Below are 24,388 nucleotides of genomic sequence, written 5' to 3'. Positions count from 1 at the left end.
TTAGTCAGCTCCGGACAGGGCTCCTTAAAGAAACCCACAGAATACAGCAGATTGGGATTAGAAATGAAGATAGAAAGAAATAGGTATGTTAAAAGAAGAAAAGAGAAAACTCATAGGATATAAAAACTTTTCACATATTTGAAGGAGTCTCATATCATGTTTGTCTTATTTGTATCTGCTCCGAATGGCTGGGAAGCAGAAAGCACTTTGCAAACTAGCTCCAGAAGGAATGATGTGCCTGGGGGAAGGACAGTGGACAGAGATGGGGCAGGATGGGTTCACAGTCATCAAGACCAATTTTCTGTAGGTTTGAAAATTTTCCTAATAAATAGAGGGGAGGGGCGCCTGGGTGGCTCAGTCAGTTAAGCATCTGCTAAGGCTCAGGTCATGATCCCAGGGTCTTGAGATCGAGATCCCACATTGGGGTCATTGCTCAGAGGGAAGTCTGCTTCTCCCTCTGCCTCAGCCCCTCCCTGCTTGTGCTCACTCACTCGCTCTCTGTGTCAAAGAAATAAATAAAATCTTTAAAATAGGGGCACCTGGGTGGCTCAGTGGGTTAAAGCCTCTGCCTTTGGTTCAGGTCATGATCCCAGGGTCCTGGGATCAAGCCCCGAACTGGGCTCTCTGCTCAGCGGGGAGCCTGCTTCCCCTCTCTCTCTGCCTGCCTCTCTGCCTACTTGTGATCTCTGATTGTCAAATAAATAAATAAATAAAATATTTTAAAAAATAAAAATAAATAAAATCCAAACTTAAAACATCCAAATTATTCTTTTTTTTTTTTTAATTTATCAGAGAGAGAGAGGGGAAGAGAGCAAGCACAGGCAGACAGAATGGCAGGCAGAGGCAGAGGGAGAAGCAGGCTCCCCACCGAGCAAGGAGCCCGATGTGGGACTCGATCCTAGGACGCTGGGATCATGACCTGAGCAGAAGGCAGCTGCTTAACCAACTGAGCCACCCAGGTGTCCCCATCCAAATTATTCTAATAATACAACACTTCTAAAGTCAATACAAGAAACAGTGCTTATTTATTTAACTATTGCTATAAATATTGCTGGTTATACCTTTAATTTATTAAGTGCCAAATCCTTTTTTTTTTTTTTTAAAGATTTTATTTATTTATTTGACAGAGAGAGATCACAGTAGGCAGAGAGGCAGGCAGAGAAGGGGGAAGGGAAGCAGGCCCCCTGCTGAGCAGAAAGCCCGACGTGGGACTTGATCCCAGGACCCTGAGATCATGACCTGAGCCGAAGGCAGCGGCTTAACCCACTGAGCCACCCAGGCGCCCCAAATCCTTGGTACAGAAAAATCACCTTTACTACGACCCCTCCTACTGGATAATTTATACCACTTTTGGAAACAAATGAAAGGGACGTAGGCAGTAATTTTATCAGGTATTATAAATTTGACAGGAGAGCTCGACTGGGTGGCTCAGTGGGTTAAGCCTCTGCCTTCAGTTCAGGTCATGATCCCAGGGTCGTGGGATCAAGCCCCACATCAGGCTCTCTGCTCAGCAGGGAGCCTGCTTCCCCCTCTCTCTCTGCCTGCCTCTCTGCCTACTTGTGATCTCTCTCTCTCTGTCAAATAAATAAATAAAGTCTTTAAAAAAAAGATGTTTTAAAAAAATAAATTTGACAGGAGAAAAGTTATACTATTCTTGAAAATAATATTTTCATCAGTTGCCAAAGACTAAACCAAAGTCACATATACACAGTGCTTAAAACAGAATCTGGGGGGGCACCTGGGTGGCTCAGTGGGTAAGGCTGCTGCCTTCGGCTCAGGTCATGATCTCAGGGTCCTGGGATCGAGTCCCGAGTCGGGCTCTCTGCTCAGCAGGGAGCCTGCTTACTCCTCTCTCTCTGCCTGCCTCTCTGCCTACTTGCAATCTCTGTCAAATAAATAAATAAACCTTAAAAAAAAAAGCCAAAAGGGGTTAATATCCAAAATATATAAAGAACTTATACAAGTCTAAAATAAATAAATGAATATATTTTCAATTAAAAAAAAAAGGGATGGGGTGCCTGGGTGGCTCAGTGGGTTAAAGCCTCTGCTTTTGGCTCAGGTTATGATCCCAAGGTCCTGGGATCGAGCCCCACATCGGGCTCTCTGCTCAGCAGAGAGCATGCTTCCTCCTCTCTCTGCCTGCCTCTCTGCCTACTTGTAATCTCTGTCTGTCAAATAAATAAATAAAATCTTTAAAAAAAAAAAAGGGATGCCTGGGTGGCTTGGCCAGCTAAGCATCTGCCTTCAGCTTGGGTCATCATCTCAGGGTTCTTCTCCCTCCCCCTTTGCCTGCCAATCCCCCTGCTTGTGCTCTCTGACAAATAAATAAGTAAAACCTTTAAAAAAGTTTTTTTAAAGGTTTTATCTATTTATTTGAGAGAGAAAATGAGAGAAAGAGAGAGAGCATGAGAGGGGAAAGGTCAGAGGGAAAAGCCAGTCTCCCCACCAAGCAGGGAGCCCAACGTGGGACTTGATCCTGGGACTCCAGGACCACGGCCTGAGCCAAAGGCAGGCACCCAACCATATGAGCCACCCAGGCGCCCTAAAAAAATTTTTTTAAAAAGGGGTTGGGTCCTGTGCTCGCTTTAGCAGCACATAAACTAAAAAAAAAAGGGGGTGGGTGTTAAAAAAATGGGGAGGGGTGCTGGGTGGTGCAGTCGGTTGGGTGTCCAGCTCTCAGTTTCGGCTCAGGTTGTGCCCTCTGGTCATGAGACTGAGCTCTGAATTGGGTTCTGTTTTCAGTACAGGAGTCTGCTTAAGACTCTTCCTCACCCTGTGTCCCTCCCTTCCTCACCCTGTGTCCCTCCCACCCTCCACACTCTCTTTCTAAAATAAACAGACTTTTTTTTTAAATTAAGAAAAAAAAGAACTGGGGCGCTGGGTGGCTCAGTCATTAAGTGTCTACCTTTGGCTCAGGTCATGATCTCGGAGTCCTGGGATCAAGTCCCGCAATGGGCTCCCCACTTGGTGGGGAGTCTGTTTCTCCCTTTGCCCTCTCCCCTCCCAGTGCTTGTGTGCTCTCTCTCAAATAAATAAAACCTTTTTTTTCCCCCAAAATTTTATTTATTTCTTTGACAGACAGAGATCACAAGTAGGAAGAGAGTTAAGCAGAGAGACAGGAAGGAAAGCAGGCTCCCTGCTGAGCAGAGAGCCTGTTGCAGGGCTCGATCCCAGGACCCTGAGATCATGACCTGAGCCGAAGGCAGAGGCTTTAACCCACTGAGCCACCCAGGTGCCCAAATAAATAAAATCTTTAAAAAATAAATAAAATGAATCAGAAAACTGGAATTACTTTAAAAATTATTTTAAAAAAGAAGTTATATAAGTCAACACTCCCCCCCCAAAAAAGAACAAAAAAACCAACCAACTACCCAATTGAAAAATAGGCAGAGGATCTGAATTGACACTTTTCCAAAGAAGATCTATAAAGAGCCAACAGACACATGAAAAGATGTTCAACATCACTAATCACTGAGAATATGCAAATCAAAACTATAGTGTTATATTACCTGACACCGGTCAGAATGGCTAAAATAAAAAACACAGGAAATAACAAGTGTTGGCGAGGACATGGAGAAAGGGGAACCCTTGTGCACTGTTGGTGGGAATGTAAACTGGTGTAGCCACTCTGGAAAACAGTATGGAGGTTACTCAAAAAAATTAAAAATAGAATTATCTTCTGATTCAATAATCCTACTACTGGTTATTTACTCAAAGAAAACAAAAACATTAATCTGAAAAGATAGATTGCTGTGTTTACTGCAGCATTATTTATAATAGACAAGATATGGAAGCAGCCCAAGTGTCTATCCATAGATAAACGGATGGCATATATGAAATATATTATATACATATACATAATGGAATACGATTCAGCCATAAAAAAGAATGGAATCTTGCCATTTGCAACAACATGGGTAATGTTACAGAGTATGATGACCAATGAAATAAAAAGATAAATACGATTTCACTCATACATGAATTTTAAGAAACAAAGAAAGAAACAAAACAAAACAACCTCAGGGTCTGGAATACAGAGAATTGGTGATTACTAAAGGGAAGATGGTGGGTGGGGGGATAGGTGAACTAGGTGAAGGGAATTAAGAGTACACTTAGCGTGGGGCGCCTGGGTGGCGCAGTCAGTTAAGAGTCCAACTCTTGGTTTTGGCTCAGGTTGTGATCTCAGGGTTATGGGATTGAGCCCCGGAGTCAGGCTCTGTGCTTGGCTCAGAGTCTGCTTGAGATTTTCCCTCTTGCTCTACCCCTACCCACCCTGTTCTCTCTCTCTCTCTAAAATGAATAAATAAATCCTTAAAGAGTACACTTATGATGAGCACTGAATAATGTATAGAACTGTTGAATCATAGCACTGTATACCTGAAACTAACATAACCCTGTGTGTTCATTTTACTTTAATTCAAAAAAAGTTTAAAAACGAAGGAGAGGAAATCAAATAAATTACTCTCTTATTGAAAAAAAAATGCCAAAAATGAAAAAGAAGATATGATTTCATGCTACACAGTTTCCTCCTTTGGGTAAGTTAGTCTCCAACACACTTTCCTCTGTGATAAAGTAAAATATTTTCCCCCCTCTCATTTCCATGCAAAACTCCAAACTGATTCCCTATTGCCAAATCTATCTGCTTAAACTCCACTCTCCTCTCCATGCTTAAAAGTGTGCGTTTGTAAGACTGAGAACCGGCTTTCTACTCCCGGGAAAAGTCCATCAATAATTAATGGCCTTTCTAGGTGACTAATACAAGAGCTGAGTTGGAGTGGTGACTTAAGAAAAAGAACTTGTTACTCAAAATATAACAGAATAATAAAAAATAAACTTTATTTTGCTGAGCAATTGATCACTTCCTTTCACATGGAACAAAACACTAGCGATACACATACCTGTGGGACCATTGCAACTCTCTGGTTTCTTTTGGGTGACCTTGTATTTATCTGTCTGTCATCTTCATCAGAAAAGAGTCGACTTCGTTTTGAATTTCTGAAAGGCTACAGTAGAAATTTGTTTAATAAAACATTGAACACTTTCCATTTTTATTCCAAAATACAATTATATACTTGGGAGACACAGCTAATGCTGGACTATCAGTGGCCTGCAAGGGTAAGGATGGGTAATACAAAGTAAACTGCATCCAATACAAACAGATTTACAAAGTAGTACATATTTCTGCAATTTTTTAACAATCAAAACATCTAGCTGATGACTAAATGAAACACCTAGCTAATAATTAAAACTGGAACCCGAGTATTCTTAGCAGCCTTGAATGGTGACGAGAGGAAAACAAGTTCTGGAAATTCCAGTTCTCATGATGTTAGTGCCTGGATTAAGAGCAGTTGGGTGTATCACACGCTGTGTTGGCTGCGTGGGGCTGGGCGAAGTTACTAGATCACTCTAAAGAGTGACTCTCAATGTATAATAATGTACTTGATACGCTGTCAAAAATTGTTAACAGAATTTCCATCTGTGACAGTACAAGACACCTGTCGTAGGTATATGGTAAGTGACTGTAGGCCAAACAAGACTGCAGAACCAGAACTAACTTGTTGAAGTACTCAGAGGACATCATACACTAAAGGGTCTGAAAATATGAACAATTTTACAGTCCACCCCAGGATCAGAGGCCTTGCTCATGCAGAACAACAGAAATAATAGTCCAATCATACCAACATCCTATTTCAAATCCTTCTCCCACTGCTGCAGACGGACTTGCATGCCTAGTCAGAAGGGAGGTAGCTACAGAGGGCTAACAACATATGGGCAGCACCTAACCTGGTCAAGGCTAAGAGGCACTGACCCTTGAAATTAAACCCACCGAGAGTCTAATACTCCAGAGCTCTGAAAGAAGTCCCTTCTGTCCTTCTAACTTACATGTACTTACCCTTGACCTACACAAGATTTTATTATCTCACCACTTATTTATACATCTTTTTGCAGGGACCGGAACCACGTGAATTTTTTTACATAAAGGATAATTTGGGGTTGTTGGGAGGTTTTTTTCTCCTATTTAAAGAAACTGCAATTACTTAACAAATGCTTACTGATGACCAGATTATCAAAAGCTACAGACTGTTTAAGTATGATTGTATACTACACTCAATGGCACTTACAGACTCAAATGCTTGGAGTCAGGAAGAACCCTGGAAAACTCTTACTGTCCTATAAGAGCTGCACATGTGACAATCATAGAAACAATTTAACTATCATATTCTAAAGAGTAAGAAGAACTAATTCCTTACCATCTCCACAGTGGAGCCCGTATTCCTGCCTTTCCAAACAGGTGTTTTTTGTAAAGAGCTGTACTTTTCATTCCATGTGTTAGATAAGCTTCCCTCTGTAATAAGTAATTATTACTAGTAAGATTTCAGTTTAGTTCAAAGGATTTTATACAATGAATATTGCCTTTTTATTAATAGCAATATATCTAAAATATTTACCAATATGGAAAAAATATACTGACCACAGTAATTTCGGTTTATTACAAATGAAAAATCTCTCCTGTATTTTTTTTTTGCCAGACTCTATATATATAATTTGACAAGGCACTGCATCGTGAAAGTATTAAATTCTCACATTAAAATATGTGTGGTTTCTTTCTTTGTGTTTTTAGTAATTCCTTTATTCTAATTTGCGAAGAAGCTTAAGTACAATCTGATTGAAACAGTGCAGTGGAAAAATGGGAAAAGCTTCTAACCTTGAATTTAGAGTATATTTCTAAATGTTTCCTGCTTCAGTAAGTGAAACCATAGATATACAAAAATAAAATGTGTGGGTGTTTCTGTTTTCCTTGATCCAAAGAAATGTCTTCAGAGTTGTATGCAACCAGAAAAAATCCAATCAAGTAATTGATTAGACATATTATGAAAATACAGAATGGTAGTTTAGTTTTTATAAAAAGGATATGTTTATATAGAGAAAGACCTAGAAAGCTAGGATGAATACACCCAAGAGAGTTATTTTAATTTCTTCTAGCTGCTTATCAACATTTCCTAATTTTTTTTCTGTAAGAAATATATCACTTGTATGTGTCTTTTTTAAAAAAAGAAATAGTTTTTATATTGGAAGGAAAAGAATAATGGAATACTTTTTCAGATGTTGTGTTTTAAATACAAAAGAAAAAAGGTGGGCCAGGATTGATCCCGCTAGGCAAATAAATTAGGGTAGTTCTGGAAGGTAAGTGTCCTCAAGGCAGGACTTGATTTAGTAAATCACCAATCCAAAGCACAAAACAATAGCTTTCAAAACTAAAAGTACTAGTGAACTTATAAGCATGGCTTGGTTCCAGATTTACTTACTTAGTAGAATCCTGCTCAAGCAAAAATTAAAAACAAACTACAGTAAGAGGGTTGGTCTAAGTTACTTGCAGAAAGAAAGAGCAAGAGCAAGGAACATCTATAACCCTGTTCTCAGGAAAAGAAAAGTACTGTCATTCTTTTATTTCAAGAGACTTGCATTATTATTAGAAAGCAGACTTCCTAAAAATATAAGCTCCTTTTTTTTTTAAAGTAGGCTCCACACCCAGCATGAAGCCCAACTCAGGGCTCGAACTCAGGTCCCTGAGGTTAAGACCTGAGCTGAGGTCAAGAGCCAGGAGCTTAACTGACTGAGCCACAAAGGTGCCCCGCTAAAAATATAAACTCTCCAGCAAAAAAACAGCTGAGCAGAGCTACTCAATAAATGTTTTCACTCTAGTAAGACATCTGCAATGTCTAGTTGAAAAGTTCCTGGGGTTTGGGGCACCTGGCTGGCTCATGGGGAGCATGTGACTCTTGACCTCAGGGTGATTAGTTCAAGCCCCATATTCAGTGTGGAGATTACTTAAAAATCTTAAAAAAAAAAAAAGTTCTTGGGGTGTCTGACTGACTCAGTTGGTGGAGCGTGCAACTCTTGATCTCCAGGTGGTGAGTTCAAGCCCCACACCCCATACCAGGCATAGAGCTTCTTAAAAAAATTAAAAAAAGAAAAAAATCTTTAATCAATAGTTCTCAGGGAAAAAAATTTTTAATAATTTCCAACAACCAAGGACCAATTCTCCTAAAACAGCCCATGAATTTAAAATTATCAACAGTGAAAACCAATACTTAAAAGCTATACTGAATCCTAATTTAGACAGAAAAGACTGTACCCAAATCAATTTAATGAATTAAGTTTCTAGCTTATGCCATACCTACAGAATCGTGCTATGATCTTACCTTTTAAACTGACAAGGGCTTTTGCTGAAGAGCCTGCAATTAAAACAAATCAATATTATTTCATAATCAATGTGAAAGAAAAACAACTTGGCTACAGGGTGACCTGTCTAATTTCAGTGGTGCTGAAGCTGGAGTGACAGTGGTATGCAATCAGAGGTAACCAGAGAGCCATTCAAGCTATTGGCCAGAAGTCCCATTAGGTGAGGAAGAGTTAGAGAGATCTGGGAGTCTTGTTCAAGTGAGAACCAGAGGCCTCTCCAAGAGAGGGCAGAGGGAGAGTAGGCACAGAGAGATTTTGGATCCCCATCCAGTATTCGAGTGCTGAAGAATAAGAGACAGGGACTGATGTTTACTGAACCAAAGTCCAGAAGCAGTAATACAGCAGAGAGAAGAGAAAATAAAAATCACCCATGGGCGCTATAGGTATGAGGTAACAAGTGCCTGGAAAAGTCTAGATGCAGGTGTGTGCAACCCTTCAAGACCCAAACTGCAAAAGGGAGTTCAGAAGAGCCAGAGGGACTAGCATACTGATGGAGGGGTTCATTGCTTGAAACAAGCCTTAATGTATATTAGAAAAACCAGGAAGCTCCTCAAGCATGCAGAATCTGTATTATTTTTTTTTAAAGATTTTATTTATTTATTTGACAGAGAGAAATCACAAGTAGGCAGAGAGGCAGGCAGAGAGAGAGAGAGGGAAGCAGGCTCCCCGCTGAGCAGAGAGCCCGATGCGGGACTTGATCCCAGGACCCTGAGATCATGACCTGAGCCGAAGGCAGCGGCTTAACCCACTGAGCCACCCAGGCGCCCCCAGAATCTGTATTATTAATAAAGGTCCTCAGGGGTTCTCTTGCAAGTAACCCTCAGGCCCACTCTGAAGACACACCGGGCTACAGGCTCTGGTGTGAATAAAGGATGGGATCTATGGGTGAGGAGAAGCAGGAGAAACCAGAGGGAAATACATTTTTATGAGACAGGGAGAGCAATAAACTGAAAATCTCAGAATTGGATATGTATATTGCAAAGAAGTCCAAGTCAATCAAAAAAAAAAAGGATGGTCTCTCTCATTTAATGTGGCATCTTAAAAAACAAACCCAAAACCTGAATTCCTAGATACAGAGAATAGACTGATGGTTGCCAGAGGTGGGGTTTGGGGGCGTGGGCAAAACGGTAAAAACAGTCTAAAGGTACAAACTTCCGGTTACAAGATGAATAAATCCCAGAGATGTACCATACAGCCCAGCAACCACAGTTAACAATACTGTATTGTATACATGAAAGGTGCTAAGAAGATAGATCTTAAAAGTGCTCACCATAAGAAAAAAAATTGTAACCATGTGTGGTGATGGGTGTTAACTAACCCAGGTGAGGCAATCATTTCACATACATCAAATCATTATGTTGTACACCTAAAACGAATACAATGTTAAATGTCAATTATAGCTCAACAACAACAAAAATTAACAGAAAAATCCTTTCTATGCTCTGACATAGAAATTATTCACAGAATTGTAGATGAGTGAAATCTCCCTCTTTTTTAACTTAAAAAAAACTGTTTGATACACTTTTTCTTTTATTATAATCAAATCATTACATATCATTCATTATTTTTAAATTTGCTTTATTTTAGAACCAGCTAGTTCTCATCTCATTACTATGATATCCATTAAATTTTGCCAGAATATAATCTAAGATCAGGCAGTGGTTAATGTTATTTGAAAGGTTGGTCATTTACCTGCACTGAGAAAAGATAAATTTTTAAATGGCAAGTTCACAATGTGTAAAATAACTCTAAGGAGCCAATCCATTATGGCACTTCATAAAAACACAAAAATAAATAAATAAAGGATGATTCCAAGGAATAAAGTAAGAAAGAAGAATATGAACTAGGTAAAACATCAAAGAAGACAGATTAATTCTCCTTGGTGTTTAACAGAAGCAGCCACAATTTACAACTCTTATAAGCAGACAACAGGCTTAAAAGAAGCAACGAGAATGTACTGCGGTGCTGGCTATGAAATATTTTTATGCCACTCCAATCCCGGAACTTCAGTTGACTTCTCCTCTGCAGGGCAGGATGAGAGCCTTCTGGAACAGACACGCCATAACACCAAAGTCACCCTCGCTCTCACTCTAGTCTCTTGCACAGATGTGGAGACCAGGTAACAAGACACCTGACCAGCCTCCAAACGGCACGCTGGTTTAATGATCAGCGGAAGTAGAACTGTGGGGCGACATGGTGGAGAGAGGCCATAAAGTCTAGCTAAAAAGCTTCACACAGAACAACACCTGGGAAGCAGCTAGTGGACAGGGCACATATCCATGTAGCTACCAAGAGAAATATCATTCATTTTAAACAAAAAAAAAGATTTATTTGACAGAGAGAGAAATCACAAACAGGCAGAGAGAGTGGGGGAAGCAGGCTCCCCGATGAGCAGAGAGCCCAGTGTGGGGCTCGAACCCAGGACCCTAAGACCATGACCTGAGCCAAAGGCACAGGCTTAACCCACTGAGCCACCCAGGTGCCCCGAAATATCATTCATCTTAGAAAAAGTGGTAGCATTCAGTCAATATGGGGAGTGCTAACCACACCCCCGCTCCCAGTCCCTGCTATAGGCACGGGAGATACAACAGCATGAAAAAGAGCCAAAGGCCCATGCCCATAGAATTAAATTCTAGGGAAGGGAGACAAACACACACATCGAGTGATGGTGAGTGCTGCGGAGAGTGGGGAGTAAAGCAGGGTAACAGGAAGGTGGGCTAGGAGAGGGAAGACAATTTTGCTAAGAGGTGCTCATGAGTAGGTTCTCTGAAAGGTGATGTTTGAGCAAAGATCTGAAGGAAGGGGTGTGAACCTCAAGGATATCCATTCCTTCTCCGTGAAGGCAAGACTCTGCCCTGGGGCTTCTGACCTACCACTTTTAACCGTTTTTCTGAGAGGTGGTATAGCATAGCAGTCAAGAGCACACATGGAGGTTAGCTGTGTTTCAATCTGGGTTCGGCCACTTTTTGCTGGGTTACTTAAGCAATTTACTTCACTTCCCTGTGCTGCTGATTCTTCGTTTGTAAAATGGGGATTATGCAAGTTATGTAAAAGTGCTTGGATAACAATGCGCATAGCACATGGCTAATTTTTAGATCATGCTTATTGCTACCATTACTTTGATCACTCAACAACAACAACAAAGTCCCCACTGAATGCCTGCTACCACACTATTCTAGGGGCTGGGATTACCTGAAGGTCAAGAGACAAAGTCTCTGCTCTCTGATAGTTTACACTCCAGTGGGAAGAGACACACAATAAACGAGTACATGAAATGATAATGATGCGTGGCCATTGTCATAAAAGAAACAAATGAGGGGATCTCTGAGTGGGGGTGGGTTACTTTACACAGGGGAGTGAGGGAAGGGTTCTCTGAGGAAGTCACATTTAAAAAGGACTAGTTTTGGGGCACCTGGATGGCTCAGTGGGTTGAGCCTTTGCCTTCAGCTTGGGTCATGATCTCAGGGTCGTGGGATCGAGCCCCGCATCGGGCTCTCTGCTCAGTGGGGAGCCTGCTTCCTCCTCTCTCTCTGCCTGCCTCTCTGTCTACTAGTGATCTCTGTCTGTCAAGTAAGTAAATAAAACCTTAAAAATAAATAAATAAATAAATAAATAGGACTAGTTTTGAGGCACCCGGGTGGTTCAGTCGTTAAGCGTCTGCCTTCGGCTTGGGTCATGATCCCCGGGTCCTGGGATCAAGTCCCATATCAGGCTCCCTTGTGCAACAGGAAACCTACTTCTCCCTCCACCACTCCCCCTGCTTGTGTCCTCTCTCTTGCTGCCTCTCTCTCTCTGTCAAGTAAATAAATAAAATCTTTTAAAAATAAATAAAATAAATAAATGAATAAAAAGGACTAGTGTTAAGGGAGCAGGAGGTCCAAGCAACAAGTCTGGGCAGAAGAAATAACAAGTTTAAAAAAAAAAAAGCCCTGAAATAGAATGGTTAGAACATTCAAGGAACAGGGGGAAAGGGTACTGTGTTTAGGGAGTAGCTAGCAAATGAAGAGGGCCATGAAAAAAGGTCAAAGTGAGCCAGGTGTTATGCATGGAACCGGAAATGCAAGCATGAAGCAAAACAGAAAGGTACCTTCTCCAGGAGGCTTCTAGCCAATCACGTGAACAAATGTAAAGCTGCAACTATGACAGGTGCCTCCAAGGAGTTCCACGGTAGTAGGAAAAGATTTAATAAGAAGATGTAATCTTTGTCACGGACAGAAAATAACTTTCTAAAGAAGCTTAAAATGGGATCGGAAGGATAAGTAGCTGTCAACAGCAAGCGAGGGGAAGGAAGAGGATTCCAGATAATGAGAGCAGCATGTGCAAAGGCCTTGCAAAAAAAAAGAAGCAAGCCTGGGGAGTACAGGGAAAGAAAAAGGCCAAATTTAGCCCAAAGGGACAGGATGAGAGGAAGAGTGCTACAAACTGAAGCTGGAGAGGTGGAGTGTGGCCAGAGTCCAAAGGCTCTTGTGGCTACGAAAATGTTCCAAGCAGCAGGATGACATATACACATTCTGGAAGGATGGTTCTGGCCATGTGTAGGTTGCGGGGTGGGGACAGGCCGTGGGTGAATGGTGACTGGTGCACAGGAGTGTCACCTGAGCTGGGGCAGGAGATGCTGAGAAGTACGCAGATTCTGACATGGAGAAGGTAAAAGTTACAAGACAGAGTAATGGCTTCAGTATGGGACCTAGAAGACAGAGGAGGACCAAAGCTATTTAGGTTTCAGTGAACGCACAGTGGAGCTGTTCATTAAGACAGGAACCCCTGGATTATGACATAGGTCTTGAACCCATGAAGTGTGAAGGGCTGCTAAGGCATCTGAGAGGTGAAACAGGCAAGGGATACTGAGTCCGGGAGCTCAAAGGAAAGGTCTGGGCAGAAGAGAGCCTCCGATACCTCACACACACAATCCAACCTGGTTAGTCAACTGATATGAGCACTCAGTGTGCAAATGTGTATCACAAGCTATGCACAGCATCTGGTTCTCAGCAAGTACTCAGATGGTAGCTTTTATTATTGATAATGTTATACTGGCTATTGGCTAATTTATGAGCTAGCCCCTTTGACTAAAACTGGCAGAGGAACACAGCTATTTCCAGTATCAAACTGAAATCACTTTCCTTTTCCAAGACTCCGCTCCAGGTTCATTAGAAATGCCTCTTATCCTACCTTTGATTCAGTATAAATCAAGTATCTAAACATACCCAATATGTATGTAGGTCCGTGTGACCAATGAAGCAAGGTAATTCCTGCTTTCAACATGTTATGGCCAACTGCACAAGACCTACACTACACAAACACAGGTATACGCCCATATACATCCCAATGGACCAGAGATGTCACAAAGTAATACAAATGTCAGTTATACAGTTTGAGAGTACAGCTGGAATTTGAACCCTACTGTGAGTCCCAAGTCTCTACAAAGAAGCACAGTAAGTCCTCAATAAACGTTTAACAATGACAAGCGAATATTCCAAATGACAGTTAAAAGAAGGTCACTTAAAACATCTGTCATCTCAACAGAATGACCACAGTAATCAAAATAACAGGTTTAGTGGGTGTGACTTCTAAGCCGTGATAAAATATCTATTCTAAAGAGAACACAGATTTTAGATGACAAGCATGTTGTTTAGTAGGCCCACCCTTATTTGGGAGCATCCGAAATCACAACTGTGTTCTCCAAACCAGAAAAAACAAAACTCATGGATGGCCTATGGAGGTGCCCTTTCCAATGCAGTACTAGCCACATATAATCTCGTAAATTTCAACTAATGAAAATAAAATAAAATTTAAAATTCTGTTCCTCTGTCACTCTAGCCACATCTGGAAGAGTTCCGCAGCCCCAGGGGCTTCGAGGCTACCCTCCTGGACATTACACAATTGAGTATGTCCCTCGAACAGAAAATTCTACTGCAACTTCACTCTGGTCTAGAACAAATTTGTTTATTTTTTAAAGATTTTATTTATTTTATTTGACAGACAGAGTTTACAAGTAGGCAGAGAGGCAGGCACAGAGAGGAGGAAGCAGGCTCCCTGCTGAGCAGAAAGCCTGATGCCAGGCTCAACCCCAGGACCCTGGAATCAAGAACTGAGCCGAAAGCAGAGACTTTTTAACCCACTGAGCCACCCAGGCACCCCTGGTCTAGAACAAATTTAAAACACAAACTCTTTTCACCAGTTTGGTAACTTGAACTTTTCACTTTGTAACACATTAAGGATACATGACCCCACAGAAAAAACAGAGTTGGCTGTATGTATCTCTCATTTTAAGGGTGTCTATCTGCCTCCAGCTTCCACAGTTGGGATTTAGCCATGATTGAGATTTCTGTTCTGTTACACTAAGACTCTCCTAGACGATAGGCACCCATAAACCTAATAGTGAGTGTGGATCAGGACCCTTCTGTAACTAACTCAAATACTTGCCTTCTTCCATACTTCATACAACACTGCAAATTACCGAATTCCGCCCTGCCGTGCGTAAACTACGGAATTGGTGCTTGCACTTACTAAACACCGGTGAGTGTGCAGGTCAGAGGCGGCGGGATGAGTAAACACCGTCAAGGCAGGCTATCGCAGGGGTGGGTGTCAGGAAGGGCACCGTGTGACCATGCTGAGATGCTCTCAGCCATGCAGAAAGGTACCCCCGTGATTCTGAAGGCACCAACACACACCAGGAAGTCTACGGGCTGGGGGCTACCTGCACACTGGGGCGCCCAGCCTGGATCTCCCTGGAAAGGTCCACAGCCACCTGTGGTCCCAGGGGAAGGGGCCGGCCCTTTGACACGGAAACACTTCCAGGGGTGGACACACCGGAGGGGGTTGGGGGGAGAACAGCGGGGATCCCGAGTGCCTGCAAAGACAGGAGCCACGACAGGACGCGACCCCGGGCCCCGGCAGCCCCTCCCTAGCCCCCGCCCCGCGCGGCCCCGGCCGGGCGGGTTACATAACCCTGCCGGGCGTCCCTCCGCGCCGGGCGAGCGGGGCAGGCGGCGCGGATGGCCCCCGCGGTCCCGGGGCCGCTCCTCCCCCACCCGGCCGGGGGCCCGAGTCGGGCCGGGACAGCAGCCCCCGCGTCCGCCGGGCGCGCGCCGGGCCCCCAGGCTTTCGGTTTCCGGCCCCGGCGCTCACACCACCCCAGAAACCAGCACACAGACACCATAACAAAGGCGGCGACGCGGCGGCAACCCCGGGGTGGGAGCACCAGGGGAGCGCGGCGGGGCTGGCAGCCGGCCCGCTCGCCCGGCGGAGGGCACGGCCGCCCGTCCCGGCCGGCGCAGCCCGGGGGCGGTCGGTCGGCAGGAGGCGGGGGGCGCTTTGAGGTGCTACTCACTCTCGTCAGGCAACTGGTCGAGCTCCGCCATCTTGAACGAGCCGCGCCGCTTTTTCAAAGGCTGCCCGCCGCGGTGCATTGTGGGGCGGAGACTGTCTTTGCGAGGGAGGTTCGAATGCGGAGCTCGCTGCCCGCGGCGCCGCGCCGCTGCCGCCGCGGCGGGCTCAGGCGGCTGGGCTCCGCCCGCGGCCGCCGGGGAGGGGGTGCAGCCGGGAGGGCCTGGGGCGGCGCCCCCCGCCCTGGCCCCCGCCCTCCCCCACGCTCCCGGGCCGGCCGCGGGCCGGAGGGAGGCGGAGGAGGCCGCGCCGCCAGGCCCCGCGCCGGAGCGCGCGGGGAGAGCCCGAGGCCCGCCCGGCAGTCCGGGGCTCGCCGCCGCGCTGCGGCTGCGGCGGGGAGGGGATGAGGGGGTGGAGAGGACGCGGGGGCGCGGCGGGCAGAGGCGCGGCGGGCGGGCGGCACCTGTGGGCCGGCCGGCGCTTTTCCGGCGCGCCCGGCCCTCCCCGCCGCGGGGAGCCTGCGGGAGGGCCCGGGCTGGGTCACCGCCTTGGGCCAGTCGGCTGGCCGCCGGGCAGCCGCTGTGCTTGCCGCAGGACCTCGCGGCCGGCGGGGAAGGCACTGCCGGCCCGGCGCCCGGAGTCAGCGGCGGGGCGGCGGGTCCCCTGCCCCAGGCAGCCCGGGAGCACCGATGCCAGCTCGTCCCGCTGCGGGAGAGATGGCACCGTCCGTGATAAAGCCACCGTAGCTTGTCAACAGTTTGTGTAACAGTTGCTAGTGAGCCCTGAGCCTTCCCCGCCGGGAATTCAGGGGGTCCCGGGGAGAGTGAGGCCAGGACAAGGCAACACAGGTGAATTCCGGGGACTAGAAGCGCGGTTGCGGCCAGGCTCAGCGCTGGGGCTTGCCCAGCGACCGGGTTCTGTTTTGTACTATTACTCAGAACCGGGTTCTGAGTAAGAGGGCAGCCAGCTTGCATCTGTGCCCTAACGAAAATGTGGGCCGTGGATTGCGGTGCCCCGAGAGGACGGTCCTGGAGACACGTATGGTTGCTGGCGGAGAAGTTCCTTGAGGTGGGCAGGCGAAAGAGGGGAGACACGTCTGCACCTGCCCAGGCCTGGTTGAATGCAGGTTTGTTTCTCCTCCTTTAAAAAAAAAAAAAAAAGAATCCATTTTAGAGAGAGCGCACCAGCGGGAGGGGCAGAGGGAGAGAATCTCAAGCAGACTCTGCACTGAGTGAAAAGGCGGATGTAGAGCTGGTTGGGGGGCTCGATCTCGGGAGATCACCACCTGAGCCCCACACAGGAGAGAGTCGGGTTTCGCTTAACTTACTGGGCCACCCAAGGCACCTCGCAGGGTTGTTTCTTAAATCTCTGCGCTTCACATTCTCACATACAAAGTACGAAGAATCACAGCGGATTTTGAGGATTCTATAAGTTGGTAAATGGACAGGCCTCATACTAGTTTTGCGCACACGATTTGGCTCAAACGTCCGCTGTTTGTTTCCACCACTTTGCAATGGGGTGGGTGGGTGGGTCTCACTGTTGCTGACAGCTGCCAGCTTCTGCCTGGGAAACTGAGGCCACTTCTGAGGTAGGAAGGGGAGCGGTGTGGTGAAAAGTTCAATTTTACAAAGTAACCCCCACTTCACTAATTTAACCCCTCCCATGCTGTCTCGACACATTCTGATCTACATTCCAAGAGGCCAAAAACAATTTATTCCCTGTTGTCAGCAGGTGGGAGTAAGTCCTACCAATTTTGAGAGAAGTTCCAGGAAAGTCCACTCAGAATGGAAGAATAGAGGGCTGAGGTAAGTCAAGTGTGGCAAAGTAGCCCATGGGCGACCTCTTAGCGTCACCGGCAACGAGGGCGCAGAGGTCCGGGTTTGAACTCGTAATAAACGACCCTTGCTGTTTGGCTTTGAAAAAAAAAAAAAAAAAAAAAGTAGCCCATGGTCAAGGTATCATTAGACCAAAGCAAACCAGCTTGTGTCCTAATACAGATTTCACACGAAACAGCAGGTCTGCTGTTTAAGTAATTTTAGGCTCTATTTCTGATAATCTGTATTTTTTTTTTTGCTTTTTAAACTTAATTTTTAAAAAAATTCCAGTATAGTTAGCACAGTGTAATATTAGGCGTACAACTGAGTGATTTCAACACTTCCGTCCATCACCTGGTGCTCATCACAGACAGGTGCACTCTTTAATGCCCATCATCTGTTTCCCCCATCCCCCACCCACCTCCTCTGTGGTGACTGTCAGTGTGTTCTCTGGAGTTCAGAATGTTTCTTTTTCTTTTCTTTTTTTTAAGATTTTATTTATTTATTTGACAGAGAGAGAGATCACAAGTAGGCAGAGAGGCAGGCAGAGAGAGGAGGAAGCAGGTTCCCTGTTGAGTAGAGAGCCGGAATCGGGGCTCAATCCCAGGACCCTGAGATCATGATCTGAACTGAAAGCAGAGGCTTAACTCACTGAGCCACCCAGGCGCCCCTCAGAATCTGTTTCTTGATTTGTGTTTTTTTCTCCTTTGTTTGTTTTGTTTCTTTTTCTTTCTTTCTTTTTTAAGATTTTATTTATTTGACAGACACAGCAAGAGAGGAAACACAAGCAGGGGAAGTAGGAGAGGGAGAAGCAGGCTACCCACCGAGCAGGGAGCCGGATGGGAGGGGCTCGATCCCAGGATCCTGGGATCATGACCTGAGTCAAAGGCAGACACTTAACCGACTAAACCACCCAGGCCCCTCTTGTTTGTTTCTTAAAGTCCACCTACGAGTGAAAGCATATAGTATTTGTCTTTCTCTGACTGACCTATTTCACTTAGCATAATATGCCCTAGGTCCATCTGTGTTGTTGCAAATGGCAAGATTTCATTCTTTTTTATGGCTGAATAATAATACGCCATATATATATATATCTCACACATGGGAATGGATATATTGTATGGGCTGCTTCCATACTTTGGCTATTGTAGATGTTTCTGTAAACCTTGGGGGTGTATGTGTCCCTTTGAATTAGTGCTCTTGTATTCTTTGGGTAAATACCCAGGAGTGTGATTACTGGGTGGTAGGCTAGTTCTATTTTAACTTTTTTTTTTTTTTTCTATTTTAACTTTTTGAGGAACCTCCGTACTCTCTTCCACAGTGGCTGCACCAGCTTGCATTCCCACCAGCCATGCACAGCAGTTCCCCTTTCTCCACATCCTGGCCAACACCTGTTGTTTCTTGTCTTGTTGATTTTAGCCATTCTGACAGGCATGAGGTGATCGATCGCTCATTGTGTTTTGATTTGTGTTTCCCTGATGATGAGTAATGCTGAGCATCTTTTCATGTGTCTGTTAGCCATGTGGATGTCTTCTTTGAAGAAATGTCTGTTCGTGTCTTCTGCCCATTTTAATAGGATTACTTTGGGGTGTCGCGTTGTGTGAGTTCTTTATATATTTTGGATACTAACCCTTTATTCTCTATTATTTGCAAATATCTTCTCCCATTCAGTAGCTTGTCTTTTAGTTTTGTTGATCATTTCCTTTCTCTGCAGAAGCTTTTTATTTTGATGAAGTCCCAGTAGTTTATTTTGCTTTTATTTTCCTTGCCTCTGGAGACCTATCTAGAAGAACATTGCTATGGCTGATGTCAGAGACATTACTCCCTGTGTTCTCTTCTAGCAGTTTTATGGTTTCAGGTCTCACAATTAGGTCTTGAATCCATTTTGAGTCTTTTTTTTGTGTATGGTGTAGGAAAGTGGTCTAGACTCATTCTTCCGCATGTGGCTGCCCAGTTTTCCCATCACCATTTACTGAAGAGATTGTCTTTTCCCCGTCGGATATTCTTTCCTGCTTTGTCGAAGATTAGTTGACCATAGAGTTGTGGGTCCATCCCTGGGTTTTCTGTTCTGTTGCACTGATCTCTGTATCTGTTTTTGTGCCAATACCATACTGTCTAGATCTCTACAGCTCTGTGATAAAACATGAAGTCCAGAATTGTGATGCCTCCAGCTTTGCTTTTCCAAGATTGCTTCACTCTTTGGGGTCTTTTGTGGTTCCACACAAATTTTAGGATTGTTTGTCCTAGTTTTGTGAAAAATGCTGTTGGTATTTTGATAAGGATTGCAGTAAATATGTAGATTGCTTTGGGTAGTAGAGACATTTTCCACAGTATTTGTTCTTTTGGTCCATGAGCATGGAGTATCTTTTTTTGTGTCCTCTTCAGTGTCTTTCTTCAGTGTTCTATAGTTTTCAGAGTACAGGGCTTTCACCTCTTTGGTTAGGTTAACTCCTAGGTACCTTATTATTTTTGCTGCAATTGTAAATGGGATTGTTTTCTTCCTTTCTCTTTCTGCTGCTTTTTTATTAGTGTCCAGAAATGCAACAGATTTTTGCATATTGGTTTTATATCCTGTGACTTTACTGAATTTATCAACTGAAGCAGTTTTGGGGTAGAGTCTTTCAAGTTTTCTAATAGATTGTTGATAATCTGCATTTTTTTTTAATTTTTAAAGATTTTATTTATTTGACAGAGAGAGAGAGAGAGATCACGAGTAGGCAAAGAGGGGAAAACAGGCTCCTGCTGAGCAGAGCGCCTGATGTGGGGCTCGGTCCCAGGACCCTAAGATCATGACCTGGGCCAAAGGCAGAGGCTTAACCCACAGTGCCACCCAGGTGCCCTGATAATCTGCATTTTAAACTAAAACCCTAAATGAGTCTACTCACAGTCTGAAGCCTGAAGCTGTCTCCCAGCCCCATAGCTACCATGTATTAACTGTGAGACTGCAAGCAAGCCACGAAACTATCTTCATTGAGCTTCTTTGTTGGATATTTATGAGAGAGAGTTTAAATCATTGGTTACTCGATTCTCCCAACAACCTGAAAACTTGTTCAAGGACAACATCGACCAGGTGAGGGAATCAGGAACCTGAGCCCCTCTCCCTGCCTCATTTCTGCCTCTGTGGTGTGACAGTAACACATCCATCACCAGGCCCTTAAATTGTGTATTCCAATTTAAAATAACATATAAGAGGGGCACCTGGATGACTCAGTTGATTAAGCATCTGACTCTTGTTTCCATTCAGGTCATAATCTGTGTTGTGAGAGCGAGCCCTGGGTTGGGCTCCATGCTGAGCATGGAGCCTGCTTGAGATGTGCTCTCTCTCTTCCTCCATGCCCCCCTCCCACTCTCCTATTCCCTTTCTTTCAAAAAAAAAAGGGGGGGGGAGGGGAGAGGGAAATCCTCAAATATGCTGCAACATGGATGAACTTTGAAGACATTCTGCTGAATAAATAAGCCAGTCACAAACAGACAAATGCACAGATTTCACTTACATGAGGTACATAGAGTAGTCACATTGATAGGGAGAGAAAATAGAACAGGTTCCCAGGGGTCGTTAGTGTGTGGTGGGTGCTGAGTTTCCGTTTGGAACGATGAAAGGGTTCTGGAGATGGATGGCAGTCGTGGCCGCAGGGCAATGTGAATGTCCATAATGCCACCAAACCCCACTCTTAAAACTAGTTAAAACAGGGACACCTGCTGGCTCAGTCAGTGGAACGTGCAACTCGTCGTCTCGGGAGTTGTAAGTTGAAGCCCCATGTTCGGCGTTGAGATGACTAAAATTTTTTTTAAAAGGCTAAAATGGTAAATCGTATATTATATATATTTTACCACAGTAAAAAAAAATGCCATGTTGCACCAACAGTACACACAGTATGATTCCACTTACACATATATATGTGTAAACTAGAATTTGGAATACACCATTTAAGGGCCTGGTGATGGATGTGTTACTGTCACACCACAGTTGACACTACCCAACAGTAGCTATCCCTGGGTAGTGTCAGTTTTAGTTTCTTTATATCTGCATTTATCACTTTTCTACAGTAAAATTTTTATGTTTTTTAAAGCTTTATTTATTTTTAAAAAGATTTTATTTATTTATTTGACACACAGAGAGAGAAATCACAAGTAGGCAGAGAGGCAGGCAGAGAGAGCAGGAAAGCAGGCTCCCCTCAGAGCAGAGAGCCCGATGCAGGGCTCGATCCCAGGACCCTGAGATCATGACTTGAGCCCAAGGCAGAGGCTTAACCCACCAGACTCCCCAAGATTTATTTATTTTAGAGAGCACAGAGGAGAGGGGTGGATGGAGAATGAGGGAGAGAGGATCTTGAGCAGACTCCCCACTGAGCGTGGAGCCCAAAGCAGGGCTCGATCCCACACGCCTGAGATCACAACCTGAGCCGAAACCAAGAGTCGGATGCCCAGCCCACTGCACAACCCAGGCACCCCTAAAATTTTTATTTTATAATAAAAGCAGCTATTTTTTAAAAAACTGTGTCCATATAACAATATTCTTCAGAAAGGAAGTACTAATACTTACTACAACATAGATGAACCTTAAAATCATGCTGAGTGAAAGAAGCCAGTCACAAGAGACCACATATATATAATTCCTTTTATAGGAAATGTCCAGAATAAGCAAGTAGAGACAGAAAGTAGATCATGGATTGGCTGGGGGCTGGGGCGGGTGTGTGGGATTGCTAAGGGGTATAAGGATTCTTTTTTTTTTTTTTTAAGATTTTATTCATTTATTTGACAGACAGAGGTCACAAATAGGCAGAGAGGCAGGCAGAGAGAGAGGAGGAAGCAGGTTCCCTGCCGAGCAGAGAGCCTGATGCGGGGCTCGATCCCAGGACCCTGGAATCATGACCTGAGCTGAAGGCAAAGGCTTTAACACACTGAGCCACCCAGGCGCTCCCGGTATAAGGATTCTTTTGGGAGTGATGAAAATGTTCTAAAATTGACTGTAGTGATGTTTGCACAGCTCTACTAAAAACCATTGAATAGAAAATTTCAAATAGGTGACACGTGTGGTATATGAATTATATCTCAGTAAAGCTGTTAGAAGACCGTATTTTCAGACTTGGGGTTTTGTCTCAATTGGAAAACTCTGCTGTTGTCTTTTGAGATTTGATTTATTTATTTGAGGGAAAGCACAAACAGGGATGGCAGGCAGAGGGAGAGGGAGAAGTTGGCTCCCTGCTGGCAGAACTCCATCCCAGCACCCTGGAATTATGACCTGAGCCGAAGGCAGACGCCTAACAGACTGAGCCACCCAGGTGCTCCCATTGAAAACCTTTGGGAGTCACTTTTTACAGAATGCTTTTCTAAGCCACTTAATGAAAATGCAAAGCCAAAGACCTCTGCTGGACAATTTTCAATGATAACAGCAAACCAAAGACCAAAGAAAAGACAAAACAACATCCAAATGTTTTCCTTCCCACTCTGTCTTTTCGCCAAGCATGCTACTATTTACTATTTTGCAAACTATACTGTAAAGAGAAGCCACCTCTCCCGCTGAAACCAAGTGACTACAGGAAGACGCAAATTGAATTCTTGGCAGGTCCTGTTTCTTTAGAATGACCCCTTGGAGGGTCATCAAATACCTGTTTCTCCTGAGACCGAGGTCAGGTATCCTTTGGTTCAAACAAAATGAAACAAAGCAGAAGGCATCATTAAACCAATTTCAGGGGGCTCCAGTGAGACATAAACCCTGGGCTCACGTCCCAGCACGTGAAACCAGCTCCCTGCCCCCTTCCTGTCTCCCCTTTCCCTGGGTTGTACCCGGAAGGAACTAAACATTGCCTGTTGTATTTCTGATACAATTGAGGCACGAGTTCTAAAGACTACGCTCCGCAGAATTCACTGGTGTCCTACAGATGACTTAGGGAGGCCTCTGTTCTTCGGTCTGTGGAACGAACAGAGCCAGAACTGAGGAAGAACAACACTTCCTTGAAGAATAGTAGCAACCTCTTTCACCAGATACCTTGTGTAATGAACTGTGAAAAAGTTATGATAGGTTATCCTATGAAAGGGAAAGTAGAAAGACCTATCCCCACCCCACCCCCACATGAACAGTCAGAATTTCCCACCTGAACTGGGGGACACCGATGAGGGGAGCCCAGGAGACGAGTCTACCCAAGGAAGAGCTCCTCTGTCAGCAGAGCCTTCCAGATGGAAGGAGTGGACGGCTCCATAGAGTGACTTTGAGATTCTCACCCAGAAAAACTGCCCCTTTGGGACCCGTATGCATCCACAGGATGTAAGGAAACACTTGATCAGTGAAGAAACCAAACAAGACAATTCGAGTAGATACTTGGTTTCTGGTGAGCTTACCTTTTCCAGAATGCGAAAGGACTCAGCTTCGCTCATGCATACCCCTGTTCACTCCTGAGTGAATAATGGACTGTGTCCGTTAGTCACTGTACCCCCAGGCAGAGCCTTGCTCTCCAGTTAGCAGGTGAGTCAGACAGTCCTCGGTTTACTGATACAGTAAAATGAGGATTTCTGCCTGGGTTTTTGGCAATTCAGAGCTGAGGACTTTTGGTAGGTATTTCTAGTGGAATTAAGTAAAACCATGTTGTAATACATTTGATTACCCTCTTATGAGAACCTCGCTCTCTCTATGCAGGCTCAGGGCCAGGGCTTCTCCAGCCTGTCTGCCCAACCGGCCTCTCCAGCAGAACAGCCAGATTCCTGACCACAAGCAGGAAGCTGGAATGGCCATTCTCTTGGTTAAAGGGAGCCACGGGTCAGTTCAGGTGCCCGATGAGGGGAGGGCACGCTGGAGGGCCTGGTTCCCTGGAGGCCATCGGTGACTACCACAGTGCCTTGGACAAGTAAGTGACTTTACCTCTCCAGGCCTCATTCCCTTGTGTTAAATGACAGTTACATCGTAACCTACTTGATCAGATTGTAACGCATGTGGAGAGAAATAGCCAGTCCAGAACAAAGCTGGCCAAATGGTCTTAAAATGATCTCCTTAGTCTTTTGTTAGTTTG

General features: G+C 44.7%; 1 protein-coding gene across 1 annotated transcript in view; it reads right to left on the bottom strand.

Moving 5' to 3' along the window:
• Positions 1–15,681, bottom strand: part of LIN9 (lin-9 DREAM MuvB core complex component) — a 69,315-nt gene extending 53,634 nt beyond the window's left edge. The window contains exons 1-4 of the mRNA XM_044267397.1: positions 15,575–15,681; positions 8,205–8,237; positions 6,252–6,346; positions 4,899–5,003 (exon numbers count right to left, since the gene is read on the bottom strand). Coding sequence (XP_044123332.1) covers positions 4,899–5,003; positions 6,252–6,346; positions 8,205–8,237; positions 15,575–15,653 — 312 coding nt within the window. The 5' untranslated portion in view covers positions 15,654–15,681. The remainder of the gene's footprint in view (positions 1–4,898; positions 5,004–6,251; positions 6,347–8,204; positions 8,238–15,574) is intronic.
• Between the last annotated feature and the right edge of the window lie 8,707 nt (positions 15,682–24,388).

This window comes from Neovison vison, chromosome 10, assembly GCF_020171115.1.
Source record: "Neovison vison isolate M4711 chromosome 10, ASM_NN_V1, whole genome shotgun sequence".
Lineage (NCBI taxonomy): Eukaryota > Metazoa > Chordata > Mammalia > Carnivora > Mustelidae > Neogale > Neogale vison.
This window is presented reverse-complemented; position numbering and strand designations above follow the sequence as displayed.